The following is a 25,665-nucleotide window of genomic DNA, read 5'->3' as shown; positions in this document are numbered from 1 at the left end:
TTACGAACACTGAGACTGTCCCGAAAATCTTTAAATAAGACCTGTGGTAGTCCCTTGGTGAAAATATCGGCAATCTGATAGCGGGAAGGAACATGAAGGACACAAACCTGTTTGCACGCAACCTTCTCACGAACAAAGTGAATGTCCATTTCAACGTGTTTGGTGCGCTGATGTTGCACCGGATTTCCCCGAAAGATAAATGGCACTCACATTGTCACAATATACCATAGTAGCCTTATGAATAGGACAATGTAATTCCAACAGAAGATTGTGAAGCCAGCAGGACTCGGAGACAACATTAGCAACCCCTCCCTATACTCCGCCTCAGCACTCGAACGAGAGAGGGTAGGTTGGCGTTTCGAAGACCACGATATCAAGTTATTCCCAAGAAAGACACAGTAACCAGACATTGACCGACGTGTGTCAGGGCAGCCCCCCCAATCCGCATCAGTGTAGGAAAGAAGGTCCATAACTGAGGACGGATAAAGATGAAAACCATAGTCAAGTGTACCCTGAATGTAACGGATGATACGCTTAAGTGCATGCATATGAACCTGTCGCGGTGCATGCATGTGTAAGCATACCTGTTGAATAGCATAAGAGATATCCGGCCTCGTGAAAGTAAGATACTGAAGGGCACCTGCGAGATTGCGATAGTGAGTCGGGTCATCATAAAGAGCACCCGATGTGCCGCTCACCTTCGGTTTAGTATCAACAGGAGTAGAAGCAGCCTTACAAGAAGACATCCCAACTCGATCAATGATTTCTTCGGCATACATGCGTTGCGAAAGAAACATGCCATCCTTATGTCGTGTGACATGAATGCCAAGAAAATAATTCAAAGGACCCAGATCCTTCATAGCAAATTCTGTTATATCCTGCATTTTCGCATATTCGGAAAATTCGAGATAACTTTGACTTGTAACGAATAAGGCCATATTTGGACTTTACTTAGTATGAATGTGTTGCCTATGAAAACATTGGTGCGGAAATACCGAGGAAGGCTAGGGACAAAATTGGAATTACGGAAATTGGTTTCATGAATTACACAATATGACCCTTAATTAATTGGGCCAAAAAAAAGATAAGAGAAGTGAGGCCCAAAGCAAAGGGGTGGCCGGCCACATGGCCAAGGCCCAACCCATGGGATTTAGTCCATGTGATTAATAATAAAAGGAGGCTTAAGTCTTCATTTTGGTTCAAGAAGTTTCAAGAAAAAAAAAAGAGTTGAGAGCAAGAAAAGGCCAAGGGTTTCGGCCAAAAAAAAAAAAATTTAGTTCACCAATCTTTGGTCCAAAAATCCAAATCTTCTTGTATCTCTACTAATCTCAAGGTGCTCTTCAAGACGATATAATTATTTTGGCAAGAAACTACCTTTTGCGGAAAGTGGAAGAATTGAGAAAAGGTAAGAGTTTTATCATTTTTATACTATGGAAGACATATATATATATGTTGTAGTATGTGTAAAGTGTATGAAAGTCATGAAATTTTGTGTGTTGTGGATGTATATGTGTGGCCGTGTAGTGTAGGGAGAAGGGAAGATGAACAAATATTATTTAGTATGTTAATTGTGTTGTTCTAAAACTCTCATGGGTGACTCCATAAGACCTATGATCCATAATTTACGTACGGCACCGCGGTTCGGCCCAAGGTGGGCCCACAAATCCTGATACTTTCTGTATGGCTCTAATTGACTCATTTCTGTCCGAAGCTCACAGGTAACTGTTGAATATTATTCTGTCCGCTATATGACAAGTGTTATGACTATAGTTATGAGTCTTATAACATATTTTGACGTCTGGAGCGGTTCTGGACATTTTATTCCAATGCAATCTGTCGTGCCATCTCAAATGACATATATGCGTAATTTGTGAACATTGTCCGATTACTCTGATTTGACCCACCGTTTGGCCTACTTTAGTTTCATTGAGTCTGTATAATGATCTGTATGCATATGGTTTCTCATTAGTCTGTTCGTGGACGCCTCAATGCTTCCTTCACTGCGCCCGGGCCAGGTTCTGTTACTCGTGCACATTCCACTACATTGTTCACCGCGTCCCTCGGTGTGCGGGCCGGGTTCTGTTTACATCTGTATATGATATGATGATACGGGGATGGCGGCCAGGATGGCATATGATCTGTCTGTCCACCGCGTCCCGTACTAAGAGGGCCGGGATCTATTACCGCGTCCCTCACTAGAGGGTCGGGATCTGATATATATGCTATCTGTATATGTATATGCTTATGATTCTGCATGCATGACTCTGTCTGGTACACGTCTGTATATCTGATTTGGATTATGACTCTGTCTGTTACACTTTTGAAAATATGATTCGGACACTGATTCTGACTGTTGTGCTTCTGTACGTCTGATTCGGATTATGATTCAGTCTGTCATACTCTTGTACCTCTGACTCAGATTACGACTTTGTCAGCCACACTCTGTACTCCTGATCCGTGCTATGATCTTGTCAACCATACTCTGTACCTCTGATTCACATTACGACTCTGCCTGTTATACCCTGTACTCACTATATATATTTATACCTTGTGTTTCTGATTTGGATTCGGGTTCGACTCTGACTGCTATATTTCTATACTTACGGTTCGGAGTATGATTATATTTGTTACATTTCCGCTTTACATACTCGGTACATTTTTCGTACTGACCCCCTGTTCTTCGGGGGGCTGCGCTACATGCTCGCAGGTACAGACGCACCGCGCGATACGCCACCAGTTTAGGACTTCTATTCTGCTGTTTGGAGTGCTCCTTTGACCCGGAGCGTGTACTTTTGGTATATATCTTCTGTTATTTACTTATTCTGTATATATGGTAACTTGGGGTACGGCGGGGCCCTGTCCCGTCATCTGATTCTGTTATGTCCGTTAGAGGGCTGTAGACATGTATGTGGGTTATGGGTTGCTACTGTTCAGGTAGGTATGTACGAGTTTGTGACTCTGTCCGCTATGATAGCCCCAATGGCTTATGTGTAAGTCTGAGTATGTTTATGTATATATATATATATATATTTCCGTGCACTGTAGTTATATTGTATGAATCCGTGTACATCTAATATGAATTAGCTGTTTGGTATGCCAACTCTGTTAGGTAAGTACGTACGGGTATCCAGTTAGGGTACCAGTCGCGGCCCACGGGGTTGGGTCGTGACAAATTCCTAGGCAAAGAGAGCCATAATGGAGCATCGGAGAGAATCTGAGGAAGCAGTAAGAATAATATCATCAACATAAAGTAGCATGTATGCCATATCGGACCCCTTTTTGTAGATGAACAAAGAATTGTTAGATCTGCTGTTTGAAAAAACAAGAGAAGAGACATAATCTGCAAAATGCTTGTACCATGCTCTCGGGGCCTGCTTAAGCCCATATAAGGACTTACGGAGTAAACTACATAATCCGGATGAGTGGGATCTCTGAAACCCAGAGGTTGATGCATGTACACTGTTTCCTAGAGCTCACCGTGTAAGAAAGCATTCTTGACATCTAGCTGATGAATAGGCCACTTCTTTGATAGGGAAAGACTGAGAACGGTACGGATCCTAGCCGGCTTGACCACTGGACCGAAGGTCTCACCACAATCAATGCCAACCTGTTGAGTCTTACCATCACCTATAAGACGGGCTTTATGCCTCTCAAAGTCACCATTAGATTTTTCTTTATAAGTGAAAATCCACATAGAACAAATAACATTCACATTAGGTGGATGGGGGCACCAACTCCCACGTCTTATTTTTAATAAGAGCATCAAATTCATCATCCATAGCCATTTTCCAATTCGGGTCGCGAAGGGCGGTCACAGGGTTACGAGGGAGAGGGGATTTCGTAACCATGGTATTCAAGTTAAACGTGCGTTTTGGCTTAAAAATACCATGCTGACTCAAGGTCACCATTCGGGACGGATTGGTAGAAGGGGGAGGCTGGGGTGACGGTGGGAGGGGACTGCCAGCGGAGGGGAGAGAGGCAGCGAGCTGGGTCACGGTGGGAGGGGATTGGGCAGCGGGCTGCTGGGTCACAGTGGGAGGGGACTGGGCAGTGGGCTGGGTCACGATGGGAGGGGACTAGGCAGCGGGCTGGGTCACGGTGGGAGCGGGGTAGATGAAGCCAAGTGATGCAACCACAATGGGGAAATGCCACGTCCAAAAAGTCATAAGTAATAGAAGTGGGAGAATGTAAATTGGAAAAGGGGAAGACATTCTCATAAAAAATCACGTGACAAGAAATAATGATTTTTTGGGACGATAAATCATAATACTTATACCCTCTGTGATTCGTAGGATACTCTAAAAAGACATACGGTGTAGACCAGGCTTGCAATTTGTGGATAGTCGGAGAAGGAAAGAAGGGATAGCATAAACACCCAAAAACCCGAAGATGTGAGTAAGATGGCTTTCTTTGGTATAGCACTTGAAGAGGAGAAACGTGACCTAATAATTTACTTGGTAAAATATTAATAAGATATGTTGCCATTTCTAAGGCGAGATGCCAGAACGAAGGAGGGAGAGAAGCATGAGCAAGAAGAGTCCGAGTGATATTATTGATAGAACGAATTTTTCTTTCGGCTTTCCCATTTTGTGAAGACGTATGTGGACAAGAAAGACGAAATGACATCCCATTAGACTCACAAAATTTTTCGAATTGACCATTATCGTATTCCCTCCCATTATCACATTGGACATTTTTAATATGACGTTCAAATTGAGTATGAACGTGGGTTTTTAAAGCTAAGAATTTCGGATAAACATCGGATTTCTTAGCCAAAGGAAAAGTCCATAAAAACTTCGAAAAATCATCCATAAAATGAACATAATATCGATGACCCAATGAACTTAACACGGGAGAGGTCCACAAATCACTATGAATAATATCAAATGGCATCAAAGTTTCGGAAATAGAAGAATCAAACGGCAACTTAATGTGTTTACCAAGATCGCAAGAACGACAAATACTAGAAAGACTAGATTTATTACATTCAATACTTTTATTGACCCTAAGACATTCTAAGATAGAACTTCCCGGATGACCCAAGCGAGCATGCCAAAAAGGAGAAGACAACGCCGCAAAGGTTGAAGGAGTGGTGGTTGGATATTTGATGGTAGTGACCGGATAAAGATCTCCCCGACTATCGCACCGCATTAGTGGAATCCCCGTCTGAAAGTCCTTCACAAAAAATCCATATGGATCAAAATCAACAGACACGAAATTATCAGTAGTAAACTTCCGTACTGAGATTAAATTTTTAATGAGTTTAGGAGCATGTAAGACATTGCGTAAGGATAAATGGGGGTTTGGGGGAGGCAAACTAGTATGACCACAACCACGAATTGGAATCGAATGACCATTTCCCACAAAAATACCATTATTTTGATTGCTCAAATTAAAATAAGACGAGAGATTACCGTCCGAGGATGTCATATGAGAAGTGGCCTCGGTGTCCATGTACCAATTTTGATCGGGCGGGTTCAAGGTCATGGTGTGCATTGCTGACTCAATGTCGGTTGAAACATATGCCCCAGGAGGGGCCACTGCCGCCGTGTAGAGCTGATGAGCTAGAGGAGGCCCAAAATACCGTGCTGCCGTGGCGGAACTGGCGGCGGACGAGCCCAAGAAGATGTCGGATACGGGCAGGGGGGAGGAGCAGCCCAGCGGGGCTGGGGGACCCACTGCCAGTGGCCAGTCCACTGCTGTTGACCGTCACTGCTTCGGGCAAAATTACCGCGACCACCGGTGATTTTGCCGCTGCCTGAGCCGCGGCCCGTGCCCCCCTTACGGCCAGTTCCAGAATTTTGGCCGCGGGAATTTTTTGATTTCCCTCGGCGTGAGCTTGTGTTGTCCGAGGGGAGTGGCGCGTCGTCGACCGAAGCCACCATAGCCGAACTCGACCCGTGAGACACCATAGCCGCAAGTTCACGTTCTTCTAAAACAAGGGAAGAGCGAGCCTCAGTGAATGGGGGGAGCGACTTTGCATGGCGAATTTGTGTATCCCTTCGAGAGGTAATAGGTGTAAATTTTAAATTTATTTCTCTCTACTAATTTATTTTAAAAAAATCATGCTTAAAATAATATTATGCAGAACTATTGGCAAGTCTAAACGGGGTATCAAGCAGAAACATAGAGTTGAAGGATCAATTTGCGAAGCCTACCTTGCTAAGGAAACAACTCATTTCTGTTCTTACTACTTTGGGAATGATGTGCCATGTTTGCGAAACAGAACCAAATTTGCACCAGCAATTTTGCCTACTACTAGCTGTAGTTTCTTTGAAGAAAAACCAGCTGGAGATCTCTTTGTGCACACTGCAGTTGTTTCCTTGCCACTGGCACCTGCACGTGGCCTAAGGACTCTACATTCTCCAAATATTGATAATTACTCAGTAGGATGAGCATCCCGAGGGGCTAATACCACCCACTGAGAAATAGATGTTGAATTCTTTCTTCATGATGAAACCAAACACAAGTTCTTATTAGAGACACTGGATTGCCAAAGATTATATTTCCAGGAAGATTTTATGCCCTTAGGGACAAGCTAACAGTTCTGTTTCCTTTGTTTCTTCTATTCATCTCTTCACTATATGTAAAACTTCTCCCTCCACATAGTCAATAATAACTAAGCATGTCTTTCTTGTTCAGTATATGCCTTACAAATTCTCTTCTTTGAAAGGGTTTTCAAAAAATTCACTGAAAATGTGGACTAGAAGATGTTACAGATCGACAGATGCCTAAACTTTTGTTGTCATAATAAAACCAGCGGCTGAACACAACTAGTTAAAATATGTGCAGAATGGAAAAATCAACCTAAAAACATAGTAGCCCAATTAAGAATATCCTACTCTTTTATGCCCTCTTTGATTTATTGAACAACTCTATTCTCTGTACAGTTTCCGCTTAAATCTGTGTAATTATCTCTGATCTTTATATTGTTCTTACTCTAAAAATCTTACTGTTTTTGGCTCTCCATGTATGATATACCATTGATCCCAGTTCCCCGTAGAGCAGCCATCAGCTCCTTTTGAAACTTCTTTCAGTGCTTCAGCTTAATAGTCTTCAGTACTTGTTTCATGTCCCCACTGCATATGTGTATTTGTCTAAAGCATCATCTCATTTTTGACTTCAATTATCCATGGACAATCTACAAACAAATGAGAGCTAGTTTCCAGAATCTGAGTCTCTCACAAATAGCAATTGGGATCATCCACAATCATCTTCATTTTCAACAGTCTATCTTTAGCAGCCTGCCTAAAACTGCTAGCCACATGATGAACCTATGCTTTGGTTGTGCTACTAAAGTCCACACAAAACTTTCCACTTCCAGCTTCCTATGTGTTCTCCTCAACTGCATATAACTTCTCGTAGTTGAATATGTGCCATTAGGAGTAAGGCTATAGCAATGTTGTGCCTCAACAGCTTCCTATGATGTGCTTTTTCCTTCGTGCTGTAAATAGCAATGTTGTGCCCCAGCAGTGCTGCACTGCTGCCATGTAGTTGCACATCATTCAGCACTAGCTTCATGAATGAATCTAAACTACACCACATCATTTCCTCATTTAAAGATCAGTGATGCAGTTATATTTTAGGTTCCCTGTCCACCTATTGTTGTCCATGCTAAACTGATATCTATGTTTTTCCATATATTATGAGTTGCAAATTTCCTAAATTCCCTCCACTCTACCCAGCTGATGAAGTCTTGCAAAGATGCTGCGTGTAGTGTTACAATCTTTCCTAGTGAGTTGCTGATGTAACCAACAATCATTAGATTAGTAGACAAAAAAAATATCACCATACTCTCCTCTAAAAGGATTTGAGCATGATGATAAAACTGTTTCTTACACCACACTCTCCTCCAACTGTTTCTCACACCAGTAGCCAAAAACCAGGTCTGTCCACAATGTCTAAATTTAACCCTGCTGTCTATTTTTTTTTTTTTAAATTTTCCAAACATCAAGTTATGCACCTTTTCATTCACTTCACTAGATACTCTCCTAAACCAATGAACACAGCCAAGCACCATCTCGTTTCCCATATTTTTTTAATCTGCCACTTGCTTGCATTTTGAACTATAGCGTGTTTTTTTTTGGTAACCAAATCTAATAAAGTGTATTAGAGTAACAAACATGTATTACTACTACTATGTATTTCTTTTCGATTAATTTATATTTGCTATACTTACACATATTATTGTATAGATGGCAGGTGAAAAAAAGGGTAAGAAAACAAAGAAGGCTAAGGAGACGGGGTTTCCCAGAGACCACCACAAAACCTTGTGATTAGAGATAGAAGTCCGTCGCCACATCTCCTACCACGTTGTGCTCCATTGCCTCATGATCCCCTTATGAACGACATTGCATATAGTCTTTCACCTCCATACAACTTTGGTCGGCCCTATATGGCTCTACGCGAGGGCTTTACTAAGGCGCCTCCCCAGAGCCCCTCGATGATGTCCACACTAGGTTATCCTACCCCACAGGGCTTCACTCGGTATACTTCCGGATCTCAGCAGGCTACGTCTAGTGGTACTCCGACGGCCACTCCCAGTCCGACCGCATCACATCATTCTTCATCATCTATTGAACAGTACAATATAACGGGTCCTGATCTTCGAGAAATTAGTACTGCGCCTCACACTCCTACCGCGAATGACTTACGTGGAGGTTTAAGTGCTTCACAACTGGAATCTTATGATTCATCAAGGCGACTGATCATCGAGCCTGTAGGATACGGGTATGAGTTTCCTTCTGCTAGAAGCGCTCCTATCACCAGTTGCCTTTATCAAAAGATTATGCTCTAAATCAATTCTAAGTGTTTAATTTTTATATTTTTGGTAGTTGGTTACTAGACAAAGATTCAAGACTCCTTACGGATGAGATAGAAAAACTATTTAAAGACTCACCTACTTGGGGCCAGATGTCACCAAATCGCCAGAGACAGATCTATTATGCATTTAAGGTATATGCATTTATTATTTTTAAGTGTACAATCCGGTTATATTGATCGATTCCTTATTAATAAAATCATTAAATTTTCATTGGAGGAAAAATGTGTTTGGCGCCCGGAACATGAGACGCAGCTAGCCCAAAACTTCAAGAAGAAAGCTCAGCGCTTACTAAGTGACATGTTAGGAAGGGTTCGTGAATCTAATAAGAAGCCCAAGTGGATCCTTCGTGAAAACTATGCCAAGCTACTTCATTACTGGGCAACTAATGAAAGATTCTTAAAACTAAGTGACATAGGGAAGAAGGCTAGAAATTCGACAAAGGGTGGCTCCCTACACACTAGTGGGGCTATTAGCCAAGAGGCCGTGAGGAGGAAGTTGGCAAGTCTACCTTAAGTGTACTTGTAGGATTGTGAATTTACTTTATTTTCTTTATGTCTAATAAATTTATTCTTTTGTAGGAACTAAAACGGGGGACGCCAGTGCCTCAAGATGAGGCGTTCAAGATCACTCACGTGAAGAAGAAGGCAAACACTAATGATCCAGACCAGTGGTGTGAGGAACGGGCTGAGCGGACCTACGTAAGCTTCCTTTTATCTACTTCATCTAGTTTGTATATGGATTGAAGTAAACTGAATATGTAGTCACATGTGAGAGAAAATATTTTTCATTGCATCAACTCCTAATCACTGAGCAGTGAATCTTCTTCTATCACAGAAGTAGAGCAGCGGTAAGATAAATAATGGAACTGTGTAATCAAAGAATGGCTATGAGGCTTTAAATCTATATGTACTAGTTCACATCATCTTGACAGTATTTTAGTAGGAAAATATGCTTGTGTTGACAATGGCTGGAATCATGATAACAAAGTGAAGTGTAAAATTAGTAGTTAACAAATATTTTTTTTAAAGTCACTGCCACAATAAACATTTATATAACCTAAAAAAAAACTTCAATGATCAAATATAACATTCAGCTAATGGCCTAATATGCAAAATAGTATATAATTCACCAAAAATTGAGAAACAATTGAGTGAAATGAAAATACTTACATGATGGTATCAATAATGATTATTGTTTATGTAGTCAAATAAAATCGGGTTCAACATATTTCTTTTCTTATTTTCACTATTTTCATCAGGAAGAAATTAGCCAAATGATTTCAACCATCGTTTAGTTGAATTGTTAGTAGTATTGATTTCAACCATGTTCTATTTTGGTTGTTTACTAAATATTTGATAGTTTTTTCTGTTGAATTCGAGATTTAACTTGGTTGCTAATTTACTTTCTAATTTCAGAATCAATATCAACATTCAAAGGCGGAGTTTCTTCGTACTCAGCCACCCAACACACAGCTGCTAGAAGAACAAATGGAGGAAAGGTGGCTTGAGAGTGTTTGTGGTCCCACTAGGTTTGGCACAGCTTACGGAATGCCACATCGTGCATTTCGTCAATACCGGTCGCCCCTAGAAGGCCTACATTCTTGTAATACCAAGTCGTTTGATAGAGTGAGTGCCATGGCCATAGAGCAAAAGATTGCTGAGCTATCTAGACAACTACAGACCTCAGAGGAACGGGAGAGGGGAAGGGATATGCAGTTTGACGGTATGAGGGCCAAATTAGACGCATTACTTGCTTCGAGGGGGATTCCCTCATGTGTTGATGATGCTCGTAACCCCCATACTCAATCTAGTGGTGCGGATGATGATTGGACTCACGTGTCAAACACGCAAAGGCATGCTTGAATGTTAATGTTGTGGTGGAATTGTGGATTGTGTAAGTGTTTTGTGGATGTTTGCGAGGGGTGAAGTAGTCTAGTGTTGTAGACTAACTTAGTGTAGATTAGTTTAATATTTTGTGGATGTTTGCAAAGGTTGAAGTAGTTTAATGTCTCTTTTGAATGTTTGAATGACGTTTTAACTTTGAAGTAGTTTCGAATGGAATTTGATGTATTGGTTGTTGTAGTATATGTGTTTGTTGAAGTAGCTTAATTGTTTTATGTATTTGTAGTAGTTTGGTGAATTGTTGGCTGCTATTTGAGTTGGTTTTAGTTGAATATAAAATTATTTTTATCTTGACAGGGAGCAGCTGGAATGGTAGTTAGATTACACCAATTTTTTTCCAGAATACCGACCTCATGAGGTCGGTTTCTGAAAAAAAAAATCAAAAAATTATAAATTAACGACCTCATGAGGTCGGTTTTATTGAAAATTTTCCCAGAAATTGTAAATTACTGACCTCATGAGGTCGGTTTTCTGTAAAATTTACCCAAAAATTAGAAATTACCGACCTCATGAGGTCGGGTTTCTGTAAATATTTTGCAAAAATTGTAAAATTCCGATCTCACGATGACGAAAATCTAAAACAATATATTACATAATCATATAAATTACCTACCTCATGAGGTCGTTAAACTCATATCATTATATTATTAATATAATTTACCGACCTAATGATGTCGGTAATTTATATAATTAATATCCGACGTAAAAACTTTTACCGACCTCGTGAGGTCAGTTTTTTGCGACCTCATGAGGTCGGTTACATTACCGACCCACTCTTTTCCGACCTAATTTTGAGGTCGGGTTTTGGCCAAAACCGACCCCGTGAGGTCGGAAATAGCCATTTTTTGAGGTCGGTAAAACCTCTTTTTTTTAGTAGTGTTTGCCACGACTCACAAGTCATTAGAAAGTTGCGCTTCCCTTGAAATTTGTCTTCTAAATATTTTTAAAAGAAGAATATATATCCTAAGGGTGTGGGAGAGAAGGACGTAGGGTTGTGCAAAAACCCGTTTAACCGATAAACTGAATAGGAAAAAAATGTTATTGGTTTATCGGTGTCGGGTTATGGGGTTAACAGTTTTTAAACGGTTTTGTAAAATTTTTATTGGACTATCGGTTTGGTTTCCAGTTTTTAGGTTTAAGTTAATGGTTAAAGCAGTAACCCAATAAGATCATATTAACATTATATTTTTATCTATAATAGTGGCTTTATTTTTCCTTCTGGCGCAAATATTGAAAGGGAAGATAGACTTTGAATTTGAGACTTTGAATTTAAACCTTGGCCTCATATTTCTAAAATTTTGATAGTTGATGACGTTTGTTAAGAATCTGAGTCTTTTATTTTAGAGTTTGGTGGGAAGAAATGTCTATCAAGCCAGAAAAATTATGTAATTTTTTTGTTAATTGCTATTATCAATTTAAGTGGAACCTAGTGAATGTATCAATTTTGTATTATGAACAAATGAAAATAAGAGAAAGGAAAAAACATTTAGAGGAGCATTTTCTTATGGGTTAAATCGAAAACCGAATCGTGAAGGACCGCTAACTGATTAATCGAAAACTGATAACAAATATCTTACTGGTTTGGTTATCGATTTAGCATGTTCACAAATCGATAATCGATAAACCAAACCGATAATATATAAAACTGAACCGAACCGACTGATAAGCACCCCTAGGATTAGGGGGAGTTAAGAGGGAGAAAGAGGGAGTTAGATGAAAGTATTTTTAGGAAAGAATGCCATTGGATTTTGATAGTTATTATTGTGCTTAACTAAATTTAGGGATCATTCAAAAAAATTAGTTGATTTTTACAACAAAAGAGGGAATCCTTAATTTGGGGTTATGTTTTTTGTAGAAGTAATCATGACTGGTATATATGTAGATCATATAATTTAATTAATAGTTATAGATTATGGAATATTTCATTAGTATTTATGAAATTTTCCCATTCACCAGTGGCCTAGTCTCCTTTTGGGTCTTTGGATTTACCATATCCTGCAAAATTGGGCTATACCTGAGCTTTCTCGTTCTATCGAGCAATTCATGTCTGCACCTTTGAAAGAATTGTCATCATAATGTCATGTATACGTGCAAAGTTGGAATAAGGGATTCACATAAGAACAAAGTTATAAAATAATTTTAAATTCTAAAATTGTCACTAGACGCAAGCATATAGTTATTAGCTTCTATACCTTAGAACAGTATACAACTCCGTATAAAATGAAATGAATAATTGTTATTACATACTATAACATAAAAGTAAGAAAACTAAAGGTGATTCTGGGGATGGTAAGGTGGTTGTGATTATTCCACTATTAATCAGAGCTTTCGAGTTTGATCCTTGCAATTGAAGAACACCTTTTAGTATGAAACATTTTGTTCTCCTTAGTAGATCTATACCTTGAATTCAAATTAATCAGGTCACTGAACTCTCGATATACTGAAGATAAAAAAAGTTGTTAATAGGTAGAATGAGCCTCATCATTGGTTCTTCAAAACATATGGTGGGATCTATTCTTCAAGTTTGGCTAACGCATATGGCAAGGTGCTCTTTTGATCAGCAAAATACGTAAATTAGTTAGTTCATATATACACGCAATATTTATCTCGAAAAGTTAATTTCGTTTACACGTTGTTTGTTGGATCGTCACAAGTATACTTAGACTAGCATGTACGGAATAGTCATTATCTCAAATTCTATGAATATGGACTGTGATTTCCTATTGATTCATAATTGCAAGAGAATATCATCAAAGGCACGAAATATAGGTCATTTGTTGATTCATAAAAAATAATACTCATTTGTACTATCTAGATGGATAGAGATAACAGGAGTTTGTCATTTTCCTTTTCCTTAACATGAGTAAGGGTTTACCATTTCTAGGAATCCAGCCCCTAATGATCTGTAAGAAATGAAGTCATTGAGAATTCCAATGATTGATTCTACTTTGTTAGTTTTGGGAAATATCTTAGGTCAAGAAAAGAGCCTTGTTGTTTAAAGCAAAGGAGTTTACTTTTTACATATACTACAATTTGTTTTATGTAAGATTAATGCATTTATTATGATTTTTTGCATTGCAATTTATTTCATTCGATCAAAGTAAAGGCAAGATCTTACTTTAGGTCATCATCCATATTTGTATACATCATCACGTGATTGTCAGCCATTAATTGTACACAACTTTTATTTTATGTTTCTTTTCCTTTTGTTTTTACCCACCCTCCCCCGGCTAAAGTTTATAATTGGACTAGTAGGAAAGAACCCATGGTCTGCACGGGCCCAAAGACAATATAAAAGCTACTATAATAATTTTTTATTTATATGTTTTTCTTCTTTCAGGAAAATTTATGGCAAGTTATATTTTTTTACACCAGAATAGTTGTATTGGGAAAATTTCGTGTGATACAACTGGACGAATGTTATAGTAACACGTGTCGCTAAGGTTGAATTGGATCCGTGTCAGCATGAAGCGTCCTCGGAGGTACTCACATTGCACTGGGGCCTCGACAAAGTTCCTTGTCCCGAAAGACATTAAATTGAAAGGGTTTGAAAAAGGCAAATGGTCATACATTACACAAAGACTTTTGAGCCTTCCACAGAGCATTAATAAGCATTATTATCCCCTTATTTTCCCATCATTACCACAACATTAATTTGTAATAATAGTTGGGGCATAATTCATGGAATGTGCCGTTAGGTCAAGTATAAATAGGGACTCTCATTCCATTGTAAAGATCATCTGAAACTTTATACAAGAAATACTTCATACTTACATTGTTCTTAGTTTCTTCTTGTTTTAATTCGATTTAGCAAGGTTTCAACTGCTCACTTGCCCGGAGACTCTAGCTCAAAGCTTCTCTAAGGCCCAAACTATTTTAACTATTCTTTAATTATATTTCGTTAATCTTCCTTGCTATTGCTAATTATCTCGTTATTTTGGTCATATTGATCCACGTGTCCTTGACTACGTATACAAATTCAACTATAGCGTTTTAAGGGTAAATAGTTTGACGCCCACCGTGAGGCCAGGACAGTACGTAGTGGTATCATTATATCCCTATCTGTTATACTAACCTTTTTGAATTTTGTCTGCTTTAGATATGTCAGGAATTGGCAATAATCAAACTACCGGAAACAATGCTAACAATGAGTGGATCGCCCCAGATGGCCTTCCCTGTGATCCTACAGCAGTTGATCTTTTGATCTAGAACGTGGATGGTGTAGCCTCGGAGGGAGGGGGTGGGGTTAGACCCAGCAAACTACAAGGGATCAAATTCCAGTGCGAAACCCTTGATGAAGCGATGCAGATCATGAGAGCTCAACAACATTTAATGAGGGAAGAGATGAGGCAGATGATCACCGCACTTACATCCAACCTAGGCACAGGGATTGGAACTCCCGGAGAAAACCCTTGGCACCAGCAAACGGCAACAACATGCCCGGGGGAGGCCAAACTGAGAACGGAGACGTGTCAGGAAGCGAGTATGCCCCAGAAGACCCTTTCTAGGTGCAGGTCTTGTGGTTCATGATAGATATCACCAGCAAGATGGATAAGACTGCCAAAGAAGTTAAGAAGAACGCTAAGGAGCTCTATCGGCAAATAAGACAAATCCCGGGGGCTCCACTGATCATTGAGGGTCCGGTGCGAAGAAGTACATCAAATTGGCATACAAACCCGAGGCCACACCGGAGTTGATCCCGAAAAGATTCAAAATGCCGAACATGCCTAAGTATGATGGGACAACAGATCAGCAGAAGAACATAATGGCATAAAGTATGGCGGTCAAGGGAAACGATCTAAAGGAAAAGGAAATAGAATCAGTCCTGATCAACAAATTTGGCGAGACATTGACTAAGAGTGCCTTAACATGGTATTATCTTTTGCCTGAACAGCCGATTGGATCATTTGCCATGTTGGTAGATATTTTTATCAAGGCACGTACAGTGTCTCGGAAGGTGAAGACCAGGAAAGCGGATATGTTCCGCATCTCGCAAGGAGAATTAGAATTGCTTTGGGACTTCGTCACTCGATTTTAGAAGGATCGGATGCTATTGCCAGCAGACCCAGATGAATGGGCCACTGAAGCTTTTACCAAAGGTTTGAATCCTCAAAGTTCGGATTACTCACGCAAACTCAAGGAGAATCTCTTGGAATTCCAAGCCATAACATGGGAAGACGTGTATAATAGGTACGAGTGGAACATCCAGGTGGAGGATGATTTAATGAGGACTCTAGCTAGAGAAATTCCTCGTAAGGCGGATAAGGGTGTTGAGCCGAACCAAAATTCATCAAAAACTAGGTTCCAGCCATACGCTCTTCTAGAAAAACCCAGCAGTGACCAAGGGTACCGTTCCCTGGAAAAACCAAACTCAGATAGGAAGGGCGATCAAAGCAGGAATAATCGGGGCTTGCAGAACCGGGACAGAGGCAATTCCCTCGGCTCTTCTTCAAAGGGTTTGGAGTACCCGTAACTCTCTGAATATAACTTCAGGATTGGTGAGGTACAGATGGCGGCTTTGTTGAGGACTCATCCAATGGCTCGTCCTCCGAAACCCCTTCGGTCTGATCCCTACTCTAAGGATCAAACCGTATGGTATGATTTCCATAGCACGCACGGACATAAGATAGCAGATTGCATGTATCTCCGGGAGGAGGTAGTAGGACTGCTAAATAGAGGGCACCTGCGTGAATTCTTAAGCGAAAGAGCCAAGAATAATTATGAAAGAACTGGGCTGGCAGAAGGGACGGCCGCTCTAGATGCCCCTCCTCACATTATAAATATTATTTTTAGGTGATTAATTGTTACATCCGACATTTTTGTTCATTCGGAAAATTCAGGATAAATTGACTTGTGATGAATAAGGCCACAATTGGACCTTACTTGGCATGAATGTGTAAGTTAGGGATACCCTGGTGTGGAATTACGAAAGGAGGCCAAGGGCAAAAATTGGAATTTTGGAAACTTGTTCCATGAATTACAAAAATTAGCCAAGTGGGCTCAAAAAAAAAATAATAAGAAAAGAGGCCCAATTGGGAATGGCCCAACCGGCCACAAGGCATAGCCCAAGCCCATGGTTGTTATATAATTACCATGTGATAAATATATGCATCCTTATCACAAGATCATTCAAGAAACAAGATCAAAACAAGAAAAAAAAAAAAAAGGGTTCGGGTGAGAGGAGAAAGAAAAGGAAAAGAAAGAAAAAAAATTTTGGAGCTAATTCTTGGGTTTAAAAAGTTCCTCTCTTGAGAGATTATTGCTAAGCACAAGATTATCTACAAGTTGATGTAAAGATTTTGGCAAGAAAACAACTTCAACCCCAAGTGAAGAACTTGAAGAAAGGTAAGGATTCCATGCTTTTGTTGTGTTAAAAATGATATAGGTATGTTGTAGTATGTGTGAATGAAGGAAAAACATGGAAATTTTGTATGTTGAAAAAAAATATGGGTGGTGGCCGAATGCATATATATGTATTGCATGATTGTAATGGTTTGAATTCTTGTGTAAGTTAGTTGTAGTATGGTGGAAATTGTATTAGAAAGGAAAGTGGGATGAATTAGTGAGAGTTGGAAAATATAGTATGTTGGCCGTATGGTACTATGTGTAATATGGGATGTGAATTTGATTTTGGTTGTATGTTAATTGTGTTATGGCTTTGTGAAGTAGATTGAAGGATAATGGTTAAGCCAAAACGAAGAATTGTTTGTTAAGTCGTTGTCGGAAAGTATGTTGCGTTAGCCTAATGTCTTGAAATTGTGATTGATGATAACGAACTTGGAATATGAAAATGTGTTTATGAACTTGTATGTTGGAAGTTAGGAAAGATTGGGAAGGTAGTGATTTGATAGGAAGTTGAATGTTTGAGTAACTTATGAATGTTATGTGAATATGGTATGGATGCCTCCGATGTGTGTCGTAATGATTTTGATGGATAATGGATATGAAAATAATAAGTTTGGTTGGAAATGCAAGTTTAAAACGAAAAATAACTCGTTGTGTCGAAAGATGGCTAATAATGCCATAGTGTATGAATTAGTGTTTATTGATGTTTGTTGTTGTTTGGATGTTTTCTCTGGGCTGTTGTGTTGAGGAATTGAGCCGAGCTAAGTCTCGGGGATGTCGTATATACAGAGGAAATGCTGCCGAAATTTCGGTAGGCAATTATGTGTAAAGATAGAGTATTGAAAGAATGAAACTAACCCAATGGTAAACTTGACCATTTCCAGATTTTGGACGAAATTTGGATTGACGCCGAGCGAGCATAAGGCGCCATCGAGGTATGTGAAGCACTTCTATACGCTCCTAGGCATGTTCTGGATGTGGTAGGCTCGGCCGCGAGCCCTAGGTCCGACTCCGTTCCCTGGAATTCGAGACGGAAAACCGCTCCAATTCCTTCAATTCAATTGAAACTATTTTATTGCAAATTGCCCTTAAAGTGAGATTTTGTACAAAACTTCCCCAAACGGAGTCGGAACACTTCCGAATGAGTATGGGTGACCTCATAAGGTCAATCATCAGTAATTTACGTATGTAGCCTCGGGTTGGTCCTAGGTGGGCTCACAAGGCCCGATACTTCCGGTACGATTTTTAAAATACTTCTGTTTTGGTCCGATCTTCTCCAAAAACTTCTGAACTATTATTTTGTGAATATTATGGATATTTTTGTGTAATTTATACAATATTATTTCTGAACATCCGAGCATCCCATTCTGATAATCTGTCGTGCCTTCCTAATTAGGATATGAGCGCGTGCTATGCATACTATCTGGATATTCTGATTTTGGCTCGCCGTTTGGCACCCTTCCGATTGATCGAGTCTGTATGTTGAGTCTGTAGGTAGGTGGTTTCTCATTTATCGATTCGTGTCTGTCTCAATGCATTCTTTCACTGCGACCCGGGCCAGGTTCTGTTATCGTGCATATTTCTCTGCATTGTTCACCGCGTCCCTCGGCGTACGGGCCGGGATCTGTATGTCTGTATGATCTGTGTATGGGGATGGCGGCCAGGATGGCATATGATTTGATTTGATTCTGTCTGTCCACCGCGTCCCGTACTAAGAGGGCCGGGTTCTGTTACCGCGCCCCCAGACAGGGCCGGGATCTGTATGAATATATGCGTGTGCCATCTGTATTTATAAAGCACACGCCTTTGTATGATTTTGTATGATTCTGTGCTACTCTGCATGCATAATTCTGTCCGTCATACTACTGTCTGTCCGTCTGTGTTACGACTATTTTTGTATGTCCGTATGGCTTCTGCTTCTGTATGTCCGTATGGATCCAGATTCTGCTCGTCTGTCCGTATCATGATTCCGTTTGTCTGTCCGAACTATAATTCTGTTCATTTGTGTGTAACACGATTCTGTATGTCTGTCTGGATCATAACTCTGTCCGTCAGTTTGATTTATGATTTTGCCCGTTATATTTCTGTGACCCTAGTTCGGACTATGTTTATATCTGTTACGTTTCTGCTTTACATACTCGGTACATTTTCTGTACTGACCCCCGTTCTTCGGGGGCTGCGCTACATGCCCGCAGGTACAGACGCACCAGGTGATACGCCGCCCGCGTAGGTTTCCGACTCTGCTTTTTGAAGAGCTCCTTTGACTTGGAGCATATCTTTTGGTATATATCTTCTGTCTTCTGTGTACTCCGTATGTTTGTATATTCTGGGTACGGCGGGGCCCTGTCCCGTCATATGACTCTGTATGTCTGTAGAGGCCTGTAGATAGATGTGTGGGTTACGGGTTCCGTCTGTATGTTAGCCCTATCGGCTTATCTGTAAATGTCTGCGTGTTCAGGTATATGTATATATATGTATGTTACGCGCACGCCGTATTTGTATCGGCCTACTTCTGTACTTCTGTTTTGAAAAAAAAAAAACTCTGTATGGTTCGAGTTCGATCAGGTAGGTACGTATGGGTGCCCAGTTAGGGTACCAGTCGCGGCCCACGGGGTTTGGGTCGTGACAAAAGTGGTATCAGAGCGGTTAGTCCTCGGTATGTCTACAGGCCGTGTCTAGTAGAGTTCTGGTTATCGATGTGTTGTGCACCACATCTATAAACAGGAAGCTACAGGGCATTTAGGATGTTACCCTTCTTTGGATTCTTAGATCGTGCGATAGAACTGTATTAGTAGGATGATCCTCTCCTAACGATCTGCTATGTTTCAGCGATGCCTCCGAGGAAGGCAACAGCCGCCCAGAAGGGCAAGGCGAGGATTGAAGCAGGAGAGAATAGCCAGGCCCCGAGGGTTACCAGGGCCAGTGTACAGCCTGCACTCGAGGATGTGCCCCCGTCGTCTGGGTCTGTTACACCCCCCTCGCGAGAGGATATCAGAGCAGCAGGAGCTGCTAATCGGGAGACGGCTCCACCGCAAGCTCCTGAGGTTCCAGCGCCCGAGCCTCCAGCTCCACAGGCAGGGGCGGAGGGTGGGGCCATGCGAGATGCGGTTCAGCTATTGACCACATTAATGGCGGAGCAGGTTCGCAGGCATGGATTTGGGGGTGGTCGTGCGGACAGGTATGAGAGCTCCAGGGCTCGCGAGTTTTTGACATGTAGTCCTCCAGAATTCTCCGGGACAAAATCTGAGGAGGACCCCCAGGAGTTCATTAGAAAGATGGAGAGCACACTGCGATTGATTAAGGCTTCGCCGACTGAGTCTGTGGAGTTGGCTCCGTATCGATTGTATGAGGTGGCAGCAAATTGGTATGAGTCTTGGCAGCTCTCCAGGGGTGCCGATGCGCCAGCAGCAGTATGGGCCGAATTTACTAAGGCCTTTCTTGACCATTTTCTACCACCAGAGCTACGAAGAGCTAGGGTTGATCGGTTCTTGAATTTGAGACAAAATGGTAGAAGTGTTCGCGAGTACAGCCTAGAGTTCGACTCACTGGCTAGGTATGCACCAACCATAGTAGCTGAGATGGCCAACCGGGTGCACAGGTATGTGATGGGACTGGACTCTTATCTTATTGATGGTTGTTTGGCTGTGGCTGCTCAGCCAGGGATGCATGTAGCCCGGGTACAGGCACACGCCCAGGGCATGGAGGACCGACGTAGGGAACGTCGGCCTGATAGGAGTTACGACAGGGGCCGGCCTAAGAGGGCCAGATCGGCTGGGTATTCAGAGGGGTTCCAGGGCGAGCCTTCCCAGCGGCAGGGTCACAGGTACTCGTCCCAGCCAGCCTACAGTACGCCCCCACAGTTCGCAGGACAGAGCTCCAGAGGTCACGGACAGTCGAGGCCACCCATACCCCCGTGTTCTTACTGTGGGAGACCCCACCCGGGGGAGTGTTATCGCGCTACGGGCGCTTGTTATTTATGTGGGAGCCCAGACCATCGAGTCAGAGAGTGCCCACTTAAGGGCAGTTCGGGTTCAGCCCGGCCTGCTGGGTCCGTTGCAGGCTCATCTTCTCCTTCAGCAGCCATGCGCCCTGCGGGGCGAGGAGCACCAGCACCAGCACCAGCGCCAGCGGGTCGTGGCAGAGGACGAGGTGCAGCTTCTGGTTACAGCGGTCCTTCGAACCGCGTGTTTGCTTTAACCGGCCGGCAGGATCCAGGAGCGTCTTCGAGTGCACGCCCAGGTACGCCAGCCAATCCTTTTTGAGAAATGTATGTATGGATAATTTTGTATTTTGTTGAATCACGTGATCTCATACTTCTGGGTATTAGAAATAGTAAGATAAATGTTAATTTGGTAGATACCGAGATTCAGAAAGGCAATATGGTAATGGTATGACTTAGCCGGGGGTGGGACCCGCTACCAAAATTTTTCCGAAAATCTGCGAAGACCCCGATTTACTCTAAAATTTCGTGACAAAGGTCGTGAGGGGCAATCGGCGATATTATATTAGCCCTAACGCGTCAAAATGCATGAAAGTTTCGGAGTTAAGCGTGCTCAAGCCAGAGCAATTCTGGGATGGGTGACCCCCTGGGAAGTAATGCAAAGTTTTGCACAAGTGCAGGTATGACTGATATAAATGAAAATTTGGGGTAATTTAAAGGAAAAGAGAATGTATGGAGTAATTAGCGCCTTTACAGACACCACATAGTCCGACGCGGATTAAATGGGCAAAAAGCAAAGGGTGCGATACCACTCGGAAAATTTAGCGAATCTGGATAACAGTCAGCAACGACCTGAATGTTATCAGGGGATAGAAAACGCCCAATTACATCATAAGTTAGTCTGGTATGGCGATGGTTGTAAAAGGAAAGAGTGTATGGATAGTAGGGAAGAAGAGAGATAAAAAGGGCAAATAAGAAGAATCTTTGAAAAAGTCAATAAGCGACACCCAAGACGATTTGTATGATTGATTCTGAATACGTTCCTGTCTGAAATATCTCTATACGATTAACCCCGATTACGAATCTGTCTGACACACCTCTGTATGTCTGACTCTGGATGTAAATCCGTCTGGTGTGCCTCTGTACGTCTAATTTCGATCGCATGTCTGTCTGATACATCCCCGCATGTCTGATTCTAAGTGCGGCTCTGTATGATACCTTTCTGTAAGCCTGATTCCGATTTCGAAATCCGTCCGATACCTTTCTATACATCTGACTCTGATCTTAGATCTGTCTGACATATTTCCGTATCTCTTCTTTTGATTATGAATCCATCCGCCAAAGTTTAACATGTCTGCTTCCGATTACGAATCCGTCCGATATGCTTCGACGTGTCTGGTTCCAGTCCTGAATCTGTTGGTGAGAAGTGTCTGGTATGAAGTGGGATTATATTGATGTGGTAGAAATCTCAGGAGTATAACAAGAAACGATATGGGCCATGACGGCGGGAAAGCGTTCGTCAGTTACAAGAATATAGCTTATGGTTCGACGATTGCGTGGGGTACGAGAAGATATATTATGAAGGCATCTGAATCTGTGATGTGGAAAATTACCTCATAATGTTGGTAAAGAAGCCATGTCGGAAAGTCAGCAAAGGACGACTATAAAGAGAACCCTCCCGGGGTAGTATGGCGCCCCATAAGGTCAATTTAACATTCGAGGGCGAATGTTCTAAAGGGGGGGAGAATGTTACATCCGACATTTTTGTTCATTCGGAAAATTCAGGATAAATTGACTTGTGATGAATAAGGCCACAATTGGACCTTACTTGGCATGAATGTGTAAGTTAGGGATACCCTGGTGTGGAATTACGAAAGGAGGCCAAGGGCAAAAATTGGAATTTTGGAAACTTGTTCCATGAATTACAAAAATTAGCCAAGTGGGCTAAAAAAAAAATAATAAGAAAAGAGGCCCAATTGGGAATGGCCCAACCGGCCACAAGGCATAGCCCAAGCCCATGGTTGTTATATAATTACCATGTGATAAATATATGCATCCTTATCACAAGATCATTCAAGAAACAAGATCAAAACAAGAAAAAAAAAAAAAAAAGCGTTCGGGTGAGAGGAGAAAGAAAAGGAAAAGAAAGAAAAAAAATTTTGGAGCTAATTCTTGGGTTTAAAAAGTTCCTCTCTTGAGAGATTATTGCTAAGCACAAGATTATCTACAAGTTGATGTAAAGATTTTGGCAAGAAAACAACTTCAACCCCAAGTGAAGAACTTGAAGAAAGGTAAGGATTCCATGCTTTTGTTGTGTTAAAAATGATATAGGTATGTTGTAGTATGTGTGAATGAAGGAAAAACATGGAAATTTTGTATGTTGAAAAAAAATATGGGTGGTGGCCGAATGCATATATATGTATTGCATGATTGTAATGGTTTGAATTCTTGTGTAAGTTAGTTGTAGTATGGTGGAAATTGTATTAGAAAGGAAAGTGGGATGAATTAGTGAGAGTTGGAAAATATAGTATGTTGGCCGTATGGTACTATGTGTAATATGGGATGTGAATTTGATTTTGGTTGTATGTTAATTGTGTTATGGCTTTGTGAAGTAGATTGAAGGATAATGGTTAAGCCAAAACGAAGAATTGTTTGTTAAGTCGTTGTCGGAAAGTATGTTGCGTTAGCCTAATGTCTTGAAATTGTGATTGACGATAACGAACTTGGAATATGAAAATGTGTTTATGAACTTGTATGTTGGAAGTTAGGAAAGATTGGGAAGGTAGTGATTTGATAGGAAGTTGAATGTTTGAGTAACTTATGAATGTTATGTGAATATGGTGTGGATGCCTCCGATGTGTGTCGTAATGATTTTGATGGATAATGGATATGAAAATAATAAGTTTGGTTGGAAATGCAAGTTTAAAACGAAAAATAACTCGTTGTGTCGAAAGATGGCTAATAATGCCATAGTGTATGAATTAGTGTTTATTGATGTTTGTTGTTGTTTGGATGTTTTCTCTGGGCTGTTGTGTTGAGGAATTGAGCCGAGCTAAGTCTCGGGGATGTCGTATATACAGAGGAAATGCTGCCGAAATTTCGGTAGGCAATTATGTGTAAAGATAGAGTATTGAAAGAATGAAACTAACCCAATGGTAAACTTGACCATTTCCAGATTTTGGACGAATTTTGGATTGACGCCGAGCGAGCATAAGGCGCCATCGAGGTATGTGAAGCACTTCTATACGCTCCTAGGCATGTTCTGGATGTGGTAGGCTCGGCCGCGAGCCCTAGGTCCGACTCCGTTCCCCGGAATTCGAGACGGAAAACCGCTCCAATTCCTTCAATTCAATTGAAACTATTTTATTGCAAATTGCCCTTAAAGTGAGATTTTGTACAAAACTTCCCCAAACGGAGTCGGAACACTTCCGAATGAGTATGGGTGACCTCATAAGGTCAATCATCAGTAATTTACGTATGTAGCCTCGGGTTGGTCCGAGGTGGGCCCACAAGGCCCGATACTTCCGGTACGATTTTTAAAATACTTCTGTTTTGGTCCGATCTTCTCCAAAAACTTCTGAACTATTATTTTGTGAATATTATGGATATTTTTGTGTAATTTATACAATATTATTTCTGAACATCCGAGCATCCCATTCTGATAATCTGTCGTGCCTTCCTAATTAGGATATGAGCGTGTGCTATGCATACTATCTGGATATTCTGATTTTGGCTCGCCGTTTGGCACCCTTCCGATTGATCGAGTCTGTATGTTGAGTCTGTAGGTAGGTGGTTTCTCATTTATCGATTCGTGTCTGTCTCAATGCATTCTTTCACTGCGACCCGGGCCAGGTTCTGTTATCGTGCATATTTCTCTGCATTGTTCACCGCGTCCCTCGGCGTACGGGCCGGGATCTGTATGTCTGTATGATCTGTGTATGGGGATGGCGGCCAGGATGGCATATGATCTGATTTGATTCTGTCTGTCCACCGCGTCCCGTACTAAGAGGGCCGGGTTCTGTTACCGCGCCCCCAGACAGGGCCGGGATCTGTATGAATATATGCGTGTGCCATCTGTATTTATAAAGCACACGCCTTTGTATGATTTTGTATGATTCTGTGCTACTCTGCATGCATAATTCTGTCTGTCATACTACTGTCTGTCCGTCTGTGTTACGACTATTTCTGTATGTCCGTATGGCTTCTGCTTCTGTATGTCCGTATGGATCCAGATTCTGCTCGTCTGTCCGTATCATGATTCCGTTTGTCTGTCCGAACTATAATTCTGTTCATTTGTGTGTAACACGATTCTGTATGTCTGTCTGGATCATAACTCTGTCCGTCAGTTTGATTTATGATTTTGCCCGTTATATTTCTGTGACCCTAGTTCGGACTATGTTTATATCTGTTACGTTTCTGCTTTACATACTCGGTACATTTTCCGTACTGACCCCCGTTCTTCGGGGGCTGCGCTACATGCCCGCAGGTACAGACGCACCAGGTGATACGCCGCCCGCGTAGGGTTTCGACTCTGCTTTTTGAAGAGCTCCTTTGACTTGGAGCATATCTTTTGGTATATATCTTCTGTCTTGTGTGTACTCCGTATGTTTGTATATTCTGGGTACGGCGGGGCCCTGTCCCGTCATATGACTCTG

At 41.4% G+C, this 25,665-nt stretch overlaps 1 protein-coding gene across 1 annotated transcript; it reads left to right on the top strand.

Moving 5' to 3' along the window:
- Window positions 1-8,736: 8,736 nt before the first annotated feature.
- On the top strand, window positions 8,737-14,934 carry LOC132611941 (uncharacterized). Its single transcript, XM_060326298.1, has 5 exons — window positions 8,737-8,955; window positions 9,041-9,133; window positions 9,403-9,522; window positions 10,240-10,546; window positions 14,825-14,934. The coding sequence occupies exons 1-5, from the start codon at window positions 8,914-8,916 to the stop codon at window positions 14,932-14,934; spliced, it is 672 nt and encodes a 223-aa protein (XP_060182281.1). The 5' UTR covers window positions 8,737-8,913.
- Window positions 14,935-25,665: the final 10,731 nt, after the last annotated feature.

The sequence above is a fragment of the Lycium barbarum genome, chromosome 1, assembly GCF_019175385.1.
Source record: "Lycium barbarum isolate Lr01 chromosome 1, ASM1917538v2, whole genome shotgun sequence".
Classification (NCBI taxonomy): Eukaryota; Viridiplantae; Streptophyta; class Magnoliopsida; order Solanales; family Solanaceae; genus Lycium; species Lycium barbarum.
Note: the sequence above shows the minus strand (reverse complement) of the source record. Positions and strands in the feature narration are given on the sequence as shown.